At 38.5% G+C, this 13,761-nt stretch overlaps 1 protein-coding gene across 1 annotated transcript in view; it reads right to left on the reverse strand.

Moving 5' to 3' along the window:
• Positions 1-11,552, reverse strand: part of YIPF4 (Yip1 domain family member 4) — a 25,066-nt gene extending 13,514 nt beyond the window's left edge. Inside the window, exon 1 of the mRNA XM_081264922.1 lies at positions 11,228-11,552. Within this exon, the coding sequence (XP_081121048.1) occupies positions 11,228-11,306 (79 nt within the window). The 5' untranslated portion in view covers positions 11,307-11,552. The remainder of the gene's footprint in view (positions 1-11,227) is intronic.
• Between the last annotated feature and the right edge of the window lie 2,209 nt (positions 11,553-13,761).

The raw sequence follows: 13,761 nt of genomic DNA on the forward strand, positions 1-13,761 counted from the left end.
ATATTAAAAAAATTCTCTCTCTCTCTCTCCTCTCTCACTCTCTCTTTAAAAAAAAAAAAAGAACAACAAAAAAAAGAACAACAACAACAAAAAAGAACAAAAAAAAAAAAAAAAGAATTGATATCCTTGGGCTGGGGATATGGCTCAAGTGGTAGCGTGCTTGCCTGGCATGCTCGGGGCGCTGAGTTCCATCCTCAGCACCACATTAAAAAAAAAAAAAGATGCTGTGTCCACCGAAAACTAAAAAAATAAATAAATAAATATTAAAAAATTCTCTCTCTCAAAAAAAAAGAATTGATATCCTTTCTGGGGAGGAACTTCAAACAAAGCGTATGAAGTAAATGGCTACATAACAGATCAACAGAAAATTACTGTTTGCTTAAGAGTATTGATAATAACTATTGAATTAGTATGTCTACAAGTTACTGATCACACTAACACACTGTGAGCTGTAGACATTATCATTCTTATATAGGGGTAATGAGGCACAGTTGAGCTCAAAATGCAATGTACTGAGGAGTCCTCTTCTCTAGACTTATACAGCCAATTGTCAACATTTCCTTGTAGCTACCTCAAAGTCATATAAAATTCAATATTCATAAACTGAGATCTCTCAAATCTTTTCCCACTTTAATTTAGCGAATGGTAATACTACTACTGTCTATCCAGCATTGTAAGCTAGTAGCTTGAGTATCCTTGATAATTTCCCTTTTTTTTTTTGCATACTCCCCAATGTAGACTATGTTTTACCTCTAAATATTTTTTGAAATGGTCCACTCTTCTCCATTTCCACTACCAGCAACAACCTAGTACAAATTGTTAACTCCTTCGTGCATTATAATGGTGTAGGCCTGTTCTCTCTCCCTAGTTAGTCTTGTTTCCTTCCTATCCAATCTTTTTTGTGGTACTATAAGAATTGAAACTAGGGTTTTGCACATGCTAGGCAAATGTTCAACCACTATCCTACATCCCCAACCCTTTTCTTTTTCTGTCCTTGAGACAGGGCCTTGCTGAGTTGCCCAGGTGGGCCTTGAATCCTTCTGCCTCAACCTTCTAATTCACTCAGATTACAGATGTATGCCACCACACCCAGGCCAATCCACTCTTTACTATACTATACTAAGAAGTCTCTTTTTGAAGTGGAATTTTCATTCTTCTATTTAAAATCTTTCAGTAGCCTTCCACTGCTTTTTTGAATCAATCATCTACTTTTCAAGACCCATTTTCTGTTCCCTTTCCCACTCAGGTCCTATACTGTATCACACTAGGACTCAATCCTTCAAATGATCATGGATCCCTTTTGCCTTAGGGATTTTGGAACAGGCAATTTCTTCTAACCTCAGATAATTAAACTGTCACTCATTCCTCGGTTCTCAGATATACATGATTAAGGAATTTGTCCTTGGTCTACAGGGGTTCTTTTCAGTTCCCCCTACTTTTCCTTTATAGCATTATCACTGTTTATAATTACATACTTATGTGATTATTTCATTAATGTGTACAAACTTCATGAAGGGAGAGACCATACAGAGATTTATGTTATTTTGTTCTCTCTCTCTCTCTCTCTCTCTCTCTCTCTCTCTCTCTCTATATATATATATATATATATATATATCAAATATTTATAATAGTGCCTGGCCCAAAGCAGGCAACAAATAACTGTGTGTGCTGGTTGAATAAATTATTATTATTTTTTAAAATTTTAGTTGTAGATGAACAGAATAGTTTTATTTATTTTATGTGGGGCTGAGGTTCAAACCCAGTACCTCACATGTGCTAAGCAAGTACTCTACCACCAAGCCAAACCCCGGCCCCAAATAAATTGTTAAAATATTATTGATTCATTTTAGTTATACATGACAGTAGAGTCCATTATGGCACAATTATATAAGCAGGAATATATCTTTTAAAAAAATTTTTTTTAGAGAATTTTAATATTTATTTATTTTTTTTAGTTTTCGGTGGACACAACATCTTTGTTTGTATGTGGTGCTGAGGATCTAACCTGGGCTGCACACATGGCAGGCGAGCGTGCTACCGCTCGAGCCACATCCCCAGCCCAGGAATATATCTTATTCTAATTATGACCCCAGTTTTGTGGATGTACACAATGATTTGAATGAATCAATTAATGGAAGCATAAACAGCTCCAAAGAGCTAAAATCAAGAAATGACATTAAAGGCTTTTAATGAAGCCAACAAATAAAATTAGAGTTGTATTTTGGAAACATCCTCTTAGTTATGCTATGGAGCACTGATTTAAGAGGGGAGAGAATAGTCAGGAAGCTAGAGAAAAGTCTACAAATGATAAGATGGAAGACTTGAAGTAAGGCAATATTGGTAGAGAGAGAAAAATAGATGAATTAGTTATTCTGGAGCTGTTCTGTAATCATTTTATGACCAATGAAATATAAGAAAGTGAGGGAAAGAAGCTAAGTGTGGTGGTGCACACCTGTAATCCCAGTAACTCAGGAGACTGAGGCAAGTTCAAGGCCAGCCTCAGCAACTTTGTGAGGCCCAGCAGCTTAGTGAGCCCCTGTCTCAAAATAAATAAATAAATAAAAGGGCTAGGGACATGGCTTAATGGTTAAACACCCCTGGGTTCAATCCCTGCTACCAAAAAAAAAAAAAAAAAAAAAGACTAAAGACAAATTCCTGGCCTTTGGCAAGAGGACCTACATCACAAACATTGTTTCTACTTTAGTACCTTCCTCATTTTTAAAATTTATTTTTTAGCTGTAGTTGGAAACAATACCAATTTCACTTATTTATTTTTATGTGGTGCTGAGGATAGAACCCAGGATTTTGCATGTGCAAGGTGAGCGCTCTACCACTGAGCCACAACCCCAGCCTGCCTTCCTCATTTTTAACATCGATGAATCAACCTATCAACACCTTGAGAGTATTACAAAACAGTGAGATACTTGGAGGAGTTTAAAATCTAGGTGATAGTATATCCAAATAATAAAATATCATTCAGCCACAGAAGTAGGTTACTCATTCATGCTGCAACATAGATGAATCTTTTTTTTAGATGTTGATGGACCTTTATTTTATTTTGTTTATTTATTTATATGTCATGCTGAGAATCGAACCAGGTGCCTCACACATGCTAGGTAAGCGCTCTACCATTGAGCCACAACCCCAGCCCAACATAGATGAATCTTAAAAACATTAACTAAACAAAATAAGGCAGACACAAAAGGCCACATATTATATTATTTCATTTATATGAAATTTCTAGAGCAGAACCACAAAGACGGAAAGTAGATTAGTAGATATCAGGTACTGGGAGGAAGGAGAAATAGGAAGTTACAAATAGGGTAATGAAAATGTTCTAGAATTAGGGCTGGGGTTGTAGCTCAGTGGTAGAGCGCTTGCCTAGCATATGTGAGGCGCTGGGTTCAATTTTCAGTACCACATAAATAAATAAAGGTCTACCAATAACTAAAAAAAATTTTAAAAAACATTCTAGAATTAGATAATGATGATAGTTATACAACTCTGTAAATTACTAAAAGCCATAGATTTGCATGCTTTATTTTTATTTTTTATAACATAATATTTTTATTTATTTTTAATGTGTTGCTGAGGATCAAATTCAGTGCCTTGTGCGTGCTAGGCAAGCGCTCTACCACTGAGCCATAATCCCAGCCCTGTGTGCTTTATTTTTATTTATTTTTTGGTATCAGGGATTGAACCCAGGGGTGCTTAACCATTAAGCCACATCCCCAGCCCTTTTTATTTCTGATTTAGAGACAGGGTCTCACTAAGTTGCTCAAGGCTTCGCTAAGTGCTGAAGCTGTTTTGAATCTGTGATCCTTCTGTCTCAGCCTTCTAAAATGCTAGGATTACAGGAGTGTGCCACCAAGGCCTGTGGAATTGTATGTTTTAAAAGGGTAAAATTTATAGTATGTGATTTATATCTCAATAAAAATCTAAATGAGCCAAGCGCAGTGGTGTGCACTTGTAATCCCATCTACTTGGAAGGCCGAGGTAGACAGATTGCAAGTTTAAGCTCAGTGGGGGTGACTTCTTTTTTTTTTTTTTTTTTTTTTTTAAGAGAGAGAGAGAGAGAGGAAGAATTTTTTAATATTTATTTATTTTTTTTTAGTTTTCGGTGGACACAACATCTTTGTTTGTATGTGGTACTGAGAATCGAACCCGGGCCGCACCCATGCCAGGCGAGCGCACTACCGCTTGAGCCACATCCCCAGACCAGTTGGGGTGACTTCTCAAAAAAAAAAAAAAAATAGAAAAGGGCTTGGATGTGGATCAGTAGCTCTGGGTTCAGTCCCCAGTACAAAAAAAAAAAAAAAGAACCCTAACTGGGATATCATACAAAATACTTCTAGCACTGTAAAGCAAATACATCCTTTTGTCACTATATGACAATGAGTACTATTGACGGATGACTGATGATAGGTGCCATGAGCGTAAAGAGGTCTACACAGGTGATCAGGAAGGTATGTAGAGGTAGAAACCTGAATTTGTCCATAAGGAATGGCTGGAGAGGCAAAAAAGAATGAGAAGTCATTACATGAAAAAGACATGGCAGGGAGAAAGGCGTGGAAAACTAATGTCTGTAAAGTTTTTTATCCAAAAGTTGTGGGAGAAAGGAACAAAATTTTTAAGCATGTGTTAGACAAAAACAAAACAAAATAAAACTTGCGTGGTTTTTTTTTTTTTTTTTTTTTGGTGCTAGGGATTGAATCCAGGGCCTCGTGCATATAAGGCAAGCACTCTACCAACTGAGCTATATCCCCAGCCCAAACCTTTTATTTTATACGCTAAATGTTTCTTTATGCATATTCTGTGGAATCTGTATCCCATGAGATATTCCCCATAAATGGCTTATGATGTTCACTAAGTTGGGAAAACTCTGCATACAACTCCGAGGGTTTCATAATCAATAATGGCATATTAAAGGCTCTAAGAACTGAGGACACTGTTTAACTGTTTGACATATTATTTACCAAATTTATGTTATTACAGAACCATTTCCACTCTGGGAAATATTGCAAAGATACTTCTGTAGATGATATGATAGGAAGCAAGTGATAATCTAGCAGAGTGGTAGAGACCATTAAATGTTGAGAAAATGGGAAATAATTGAGACAGTTTAGCTGTAAAAATAAGAAACTGGTGAAGTAGATTTAATTAAAGGATTTGTTAATCAGAAAAGGATCTGTGAGTAATGGCAGAGATGAAGAAACAGGAAACAAAAAATGTTAAAAGAGAAAAATACAGAAAAGAAAGATCCCAAAAGAGGTAAGGAAAGATGGGAATCAACACCTTAGTAGAGGTTTATTCTAGGCTTGTGTTTTTTGTTTTGTGGTTCTAGAGGTTGAACCTAGGTCCTTCCACATTCTAGACAAGCATTCTAATTCTGAGCTACAACCCCAGCCCAAGATTTATCCTATGAAAGGAAGAAAAATTTCCTTTTTGAGAAAAGATGCATGTTTCAGTTCAGATACAAAGATATTTAGCTGAGTGCAGTGGCACACACCTAGTAAAAAATAAAAAGGGCTGAGGATGTGGCTCAGGGATAAGTGTCCCTGAGTTTAATCCTTGGTGACCCCCACCCAAAATAAATAGAATATCTTTGTTTCTGTTCACATTCTCTCCAACTCTTTGTTGAATTTCTGCTGAATTAGTATTGTCGTCAGTGTGTAGCACAGCACTTAATCAAAATCTTTTTTTTAATTTATTTTTAAAAATTTTTTTTAGAGAGAGAGAGAGAATTTTTCATTATTTATTTATTTATTTATTTTAAGTTATTGGCGGACACAACATCTTTGTTGGTATGTGGTGCTGAGGATCGAACCCGGGCCGCACGCATGCCAGGTGAGCGCGCTACCGCTTGAGCCACATACCCAGCCCCTAATCAAAATCTTAATCAAAAAGTATCATAGCAGCTGGAGTTGTAGCTCTGTGGTAGAGCGCTTGCCTAGCATGTGTGAGGCACTGGGTTCGATTTGTAGCACTGCATATAAATAAACACAAAAATAAAGGTCCACCAACAACTAAAAAAAGGTATCACATAGTCATTTATTCTTTCAATATTTACTGAGTTTGTATGCCCTAGGCTCGTGTTAGGCAGTGGGTAAAGCACAGCATCTAACCCCAAGGATACCCTCATTTACTACAGTTGTGTCTTCTTCACTTTTTTTTGCCAGGGGTGGGGGGGCAGTACTAAGGATTGAATCCAGGGGTACTCTATCACTGAACTACAAGCCTAGCACCACAACCACCCCCCCCCTTTTTTTTAAACTTTGAGACAGGGTCTCCCTAAGTTGCCCATGTTGGCCTTGAATTTGAGATCCTCCTGCATTAGTCTTCCAAGTTGCTGGGATTACAGGCATGTGCCACCATGCCTGGCCCTTAAATAGTCCTTATGTGAATGCTCTTCCACCATTTTTTAATCCAAAGAACTCCCATTTATCTATCAAAATATGCCTCATCTGTCTCTGCAAACCTTCTTGACCATTTGAGCATTTCATGCAGTTGACACTTTCTCTTTTGTATCATACTTTTTTTTTTCTTTTGGTATCAGGGATTTAACCCAGGGACATTTTAACCACTGAGTCACATCCCCAGTCACCCCGCCCTTTTGTTTTAAATTTTAAGACAGGGTCTCATTAAGTTGATTACAGCCTTACTCAGTTGTGAAGGCTGGCCTTGAACTTGAAATCCTGTCTCCGTTTCCCAAGCTGCTGGGATTACAGGAATGCACCACCATGCTTGGCTTGTATCATACTTTTTATAGTATATATTTTATACAGTGAAATTTTTATATATCTTCTTAGACCATTTCTCTCTGGCAGGAAATTCCTTATACCCGGTCCCTTGCACATGGAGGTCCTTCCTCCACCCTGTAAAAAACATTAATTGTCCTCTTAAATTTGTCAAAATAACACCTCCATTAAGTTTTTCCTGATCATCTACTTAGAAATAATTTCCTCCTCTTTTGATCTTTTATGATATCCAAAACCAATGTTTTTCAAGTGCAATGTGTTTATGACTCACCAAGGAACCTTGTTAAAATATAAATTATGGGGCTGGGATTGTGGCTCAGTGGTAGAGCACTCGCCTAGCACAGGTGGGGCTGGGTTCGATCCTCAGCATCACATAAAAATAAAAGGTATTGTGTTGTGTCCATCTACACCTAAAAATAAATAAATAAATATATATATAAATTATGATTAAGGGAGATTCTGCATTACTAAGTATCAGGTAATACCAAAGCTGATCTGCAGACATAATTCAGACAGAGTTACTTCTCTGGTAAAAAGTGAAGGCAAAAGATTGCCTTAAGGACTTCTACATATACTTCACACACACACACATACACACACACACACATAAAGTGATACTGTCACATTCTTGCTTTTATATACATGCATTTCTTTTTTCTTGGTACTGGGCACTAAACCCAGTACCCAGGGGCACTCAACCACTGACCACATCCCCAGCCCCTTTTTTATTTTTCATTTTGAGACAAGGTCTCACTAAGTTCCTCAGGGCTTCACTAAGTTGCCGAAGTTGGCCTTGAACTTTCAATCCTCTTGCCTCAGCCTCCCGAGTTGCTGGGATTACAAGCTTGTGCCATCATGCTAGGCTACAGATGCTTTCATTGTTGCTGTTGGATGTATTTTTATAACACAGACTTAAATATTCAGTATGGATTTCCCTATTTATTCATTCAGTTATTGACTAATTCACAAACAACTCATGTTCTTTTAATTTGTATTTAAGAATCTTACTTTTTAGTCAGGTGTGATGGTACATGCCTATAATCTCATCTACTTAAGAGGCTGACACAAGGATTACAAGTATGAGACTAACCTTAACGACTTAGGAAAACACTATCTAGAAAAAAAAAAAGGCAGGAATGTAGTTCAGTGTAGAGTGCCCCTGGGTTCAATCCCTAGCATCTCTCTCTCTCTCTACACACACACACACACACACACAAAAGCTTGCTTATAAGTGTGCTTTTCATTTTATAGGGGACAAAATGGAAGCTTATAGATACTCAACACTAACTTATCCATTATCATATATAGCTAACCTAAGAGTTGAAATTTTTGCTGAAGTCTCTAGTTATAAACCTACTACAATTTTAGTTATATCACCTAAGTTTTTAAAAATATTTTTATTAATTGTTGATGGACCTTTATTTTATTTGCTTATTTACATGTAGTGCTGAGAATTGAACCCAGTGCCTCACCCATGCTAGGCAAGAGCTCTACCACTGAGCCTCAATCCCAGCCCCATATAACCTAAATTTTATATTTCTTTTAATGACATATAAAGAAAATCAAAAATAATTTATTAATTAAACAATACTTTTGTGACATATTTTTGGTTCTATGGCAGGTGCTAGTATATAGAAAATATTAGGAAAATTCATATTTCTAAGGATTGTTAAGTAAGATTTTTTTTTAAAGAGAGAGTGAGAGAGAGAGAGAGAGAGAATTTTTTAATATTTATTTTTTTTAGTTTTCGGCGGACACAACATCTTTGTTTGTATGTGGTGCTGAGGATCGAACCCAGGCCGCGTGCATGCCAGGCAAGTGCGCTACCGCTTGAGCCACATCCCCAGCCGGGTTAAGTAAGATTTTACCAAGGAAGGAACATTAGAGTTTAGTCTTAAATTTTGGGGCAAAAAGGATAAAGGCATTTAAAGTATGAAGACCAGGATATATATACATATGAAAAGAAAATACCAACGCAAGTTTTAGAATAAAGGCTAAATGTGGACAAATAGTAAGGATGGGTATCGTTAAGAATAAGACATTTTTAGCTAGGTATGGTACTCAAGAAACTAAGGTGGACAGATCACTGGATCCCAGATTTCAAGTCTGGGCAAACATAGTGAGACTCCATCTCAAAAATTAAAAAAAAAAAAAAAAAAAAAAAAGGAAAGACTTGGACACAATCTAGAAGGAAAAGTATACATTGAAATCATCTATAAGTTGAAAATATTTATGATTACAGAAATAGCATAAAAAAGAGAAAAGTAGAATTTATATGACATGTAGGAACCAGAGAAAACCCTTGGAATTGGGAGAGTAAAATGTTTACATTTGAAAACAATAAAAAAATTAGTCTTAGGATACTTAACACTAAGTAGAAGCATCATTACTGACATATGTTGAGTATGTAACTTTGCCAGATATATAGTACTAATTGCTCTATATCTGTACAATTTTTGAGCTCTTGGGTACTATTATTCCCAATTTGTTTATGAGGAAATAGGTTAAGTAACTTGGTCAAAATTGCATAGATATGGTAAAGCCAGGATGCAAATTTAGGACTCTTCTAGACTTCAGACACACTACTATTCAATCTATAAACATATAAGAGGCTCATGGTTTATTGGAAAGAAATATGAGACAGAATACTAGCTTTTAATTCCACAGCCATCATGTAGAAGTTACTAAACCTGGGTTTCAGTTTCTTTACAAAATATAGAAATCAAAAGCTCATCAGGATTCTTACATAAATCAAGAGTAGGATGCTTAAAGTATTCTGTAAATTTAAACTGTACAATGTCCAGGTCTCTTAAATTATGAATTCTTTTTTTTTTAAGAGAGCGTGAGAGAGAGAGAGAGAGAGAATTTTAACATTTATTTTTTAGTTATCGGCGGACACAACATCTTTGTTTGTATGTGGTGCTGAGGCTTGAACCTGGGCCGCAGGCATGCCAGGCGAGCGCTTGAGCCACATCCCCAGCCCTTAAATTATGAATTCAATGAGTAGCCTAGATATATTATTCTGTCAGGTTTCTTGGATGTATTTAAGAAAGACAGTTCCTTGGGGAAAGAGGGACATGAAAAAAAATCTATACACACACACACAGATAGATGAGTCTGAACAAACACCAGGTTCTAATAATCAATATATATATTTTTAAATCTGGGAAATTAAAATAGATATTCCTCCATAAGCAACTATGCTATCAAAATGTAGATGAAACAGATTTAAATAATTTGGGTTGTTCCATTTTAATTTAAAAGGAATGTATCAGCTGTGCTCCCTATGATAGATAAAAATTTATTTTACTTTTAGTTGGGCATGGTGACACACGCCTGTCATCCCAGCAGCTTGGAAGGCTGAGGCAGAAGGATGGAAAGTTCAAAGACAACCTTAGCAACTTGGTGAGGTCCTAAGGAACTTAAGATCCTGTCTCTAAATAAAATATGAAAAAAGGAGGGTGCTGGGGATGTGGTTCGGTGGTTAAGTGCCCCTGGGTTCCAACAAACAAAAATTTTATTTTTAAAATCATAACTATTACTATTTTTTAAGGCAATGCAAAACAGGGGAAACAAAACAAACAAAAAAGAAAACAAGCTATATTCACCGAGAAATCAGATTTCTAAAGAAAACTTAGGATCTTCTCTAGATTGAAATTTCTGTAGCTAAACTAATTTATTTTTTCCTATCAGGTAGTATGTCTGGTCAATGAAAAATACACAACGACTTATAAAAGTAAAATTTGAAAATGGCTAGCAGAGGAAGATTCACGTTACAAGGAAATGAGTTCGAAACTGAGAAAAAAGAAAAACATTTTCCTGTGCTGTAAAAAGTGCCTTCTCCAACACTACAAGAAAATCTGCAAAGGCTATTGGGGAAATCTAGTTGGATTATACGAAGTTTCAAGTGTACATGGGTACACTTCTCTGAATACCAAGGTCCAACACTATAAAATGGGAGGAAAACTGGGACCCGGAGCATGATATCAAATTCTATAAAAACCACGAACTCCTTAAGGGAAATTTGGATTGACAGTGCCAAATTGAATCCCAGCAAAAAGATTCCCTGTTGATGAATAACAGAACACAGATCAACTTTCTTCTCATTCTTTCGGTATTTCCCTCGACCGATCTAACCGTCCCTTTTCTGGGTAACAGAGTAATTTCACAAATAAAACCCTTGGGCTCCGTGGGTCTGCCCGAGGTGAATAAGCCGCCTCCAAACCCTGCCCCCAAACAGTATGGGTAAAGCTAGGGTGACCAAGCGACTTGACTTTTTGAGACGGGTCTCGGAATCCAGATTCGGCCACTCGGGGCCTCTCCGAAGGCCTGGACCTCAGGAAGGCTGGGTTCACCAGCATTCCGCTTCCTGTCCGTCCCCGCCCGGCCACAACCGCCAGCGCAGAGAGAGACCCCACCGCGCCGGCCCGCGCCTCCCGGGGACTCGCCCTAACGGGGCGCAGCCTCACCTTCCGCGTCAGCTGAGGAGACAAAAGTGAAGTCCCCGTTAGTGGGGGCATACGCCGGGGGCGGGCCCGGCGGCTGCATCTCACCGCCCCTCCGAGCCCGCTGCGGTGGAGGAGGCTGCAGCTGGGCCCAGGTCCCAAGGCCGCCGCGACGCGGACCCGCACGCTCGCGTTACGGTGCGGCCTGCGAGCTGAGGGGGGCAGGCTGGGACACAGACCCAAGGCGAGCGCAGCGGGCCGCCGGGCTGTCCCGAGACTGCCCCACCAAAGTCCTCTCAGTGGCGACCGCCCAAGCACCACGACGCCGGCGCCCTGACAGGACCATAACAGTGACAGGGCCGCGTGGATTGGCTCTTTGTAAAGTGCTCTCCTATTGGCTTTCGGAGAAAGCTTCTGATTGGGTCTTCCTGTTGTTGATTCCGGAAGCTTACTCAGGGCCGGGAAGTCCACTCTCTGTTGGCTGTTTTTGTAACCTTTAGGTCCAATCTTTTCCAGATTTCTTTGAGTATGTGGTTAAAGCATTTTAGAATAAGCAGGTTTCTAGAGTTCAGCCCCTCGTTTTCGATCAGGATTCAGTAGTTGCCTTTAGTCGTGAATTCATTGTATCGGGTATTAAGTAATTTTATATATTAGAGCCTCAGTTTCTTCACCTGTGATATATGCAAAGCAGATAACAATAATAATTAAAAAGATAAGGAGCCGGGCGCGGTGATTGAGCGCTGGCCTATCAGTGTTTGAACCTCTGGGTTCAGTCCCCAGTACACACACGCACAGGGATTAAACCGTAAATTGCCACCCGGAGGCTGTGGCTGTAGTCTAGCTACATTACTTTATTGAGGAAGGCAACTGAGACTAGGAAAGGAAAGGTAGTGACAGAGTTAGGAAGATATCTAACTTCTTGGCTTCTTGTGAGTGCTCTTTTCGCTAGAAGGACCTGTCAAACTTACCAAAGTTTTCAAATACACCTACACTTTTAAAATGTTCAAATAAATAAAATTATGTTTAAATCCAAACTGCATAAACGTGGCTTCCAATTGGAAGAGAGAGGGTTTGGGGATCTATTATAAAACAGGATTAGAGAAATACACAATGGTCAACAATAGAGTAATGGACAGTTATGTCCATTATCATGTTTTTGTTAGGTACTGGGGATTGAATCCAGCGGGTTTAAACACTGAGCCATATTCCCAGCTTTTTTTTTTTTTTTTTTTTTTTTTTAACTTTGAGGCATGGTCTTATTAAGTTGCTTAGGACCTCCCTAAATTGCTGAGGCTGGCTTTGAATTCACGATCTTCCTGCCTCAGCCTCCCAGGCTGCTGGGATTGCAGGCATGCGCCACCCTGCCGTGCCAATTAAAGGGCTAAATGATATTTCACGAATGTGTTCTCACAAGAGGTAACAACTTAAAATATGAACAAAAATTTGCTGGCGAAGACGTGTGGGAGGTTGGCAGCCTGGATCACAGCATTCCAGAGACAATTTACTGAACTCGGGCAAATGGAAGTCATTCTATTCTTAGGAATTTAGGTTTCATGGGAAAGAATGGCTGCAGATGAGATTTGATCGACAGGTATAAAGTAGATAATGAAATAACTTGTGTGCTAGATTTTTTTTTCTGGATATGATGGACCTATTACAAGATTTAGAGCACAAGAGTGATATAGTCAGATATACCTTTTAGAATTCTTTTTTTTTTTTAAGAGAGAGTGAGAGAGGAGAGAGAGAGAGAGAGAGAGAGAGAGAGAGAGAGAGAGAGAATTTTTAATATTTATTTTTTAGTTCTCGGTGGACACAACATCTTTGTTGGTATGTGGTGCTGAGGATGGAACCGGCCGCACGCATGCCAGGCCAGCGCGCTACCGCTTGAGCCACATCCCCAGCCCTAGAATTCTTAAAATATCCATACTGGGAGTATTTTGACTTGGAGAGCAGACTTGTATGAAGCCTTTTAGCCCTACTAAGTAATTCTTGGATTTGAGGTTTCAGCTCTGGGAAGGAAAGAGAAAATTGATATGAGAGACTTAAGTTTAAGAATCTAAAGGATTGGGCTTGGTGACACGTGCCTGTGATCCCAGCTACTCAGGAGACTGAGGCAGCAGGATCTCAAGTTTGAGACGAGCCTCAGCAACTTAGTGAGATCTTGTATCATAATGAAAAATTACAAGGGCTAGGGAAGTAGCTCAGTGGTAAAGTGCCTCTGGGTTCAATCCCCAATACAAAAATATTAATCATCATATTATCATAATCATCTACAGGATTTTGTCATCAATTACAAGAGATTGCAAGTGAAAAACAGAATAGGACGGAACTTAGGATAAATTCATGCTTTTTGGTTAAGTGCTTATAAGTGTTAGTGTGGAAAAAGAAGAAGAGGAGTTGGACTGGTGACAGAGGAGAGTTATGAGCATCATAAGTATTTTATGATGACTTATTCTTCAGCTCATATGGATCCAGTGCTGTGGGTAGAATTCTGAAGTGGAGATAGAGCGTGGTAGTCAACAGTGTATGGTTTTAATTACTTTAATGAGTGTGGATGA

Source organism: Spermophilus citellus (genome assembly GCF_964194105.1).
Source record: "Spermophilus citellus genome assembly, chromosome: 13".
Taxonomy (NCBI): domain Eukaryota; kingdom Metazoa; phylum Chordata; class Mammalia; order Rodentia; family Sciuridae; genus Spermophilus; species Spermophilus citellus.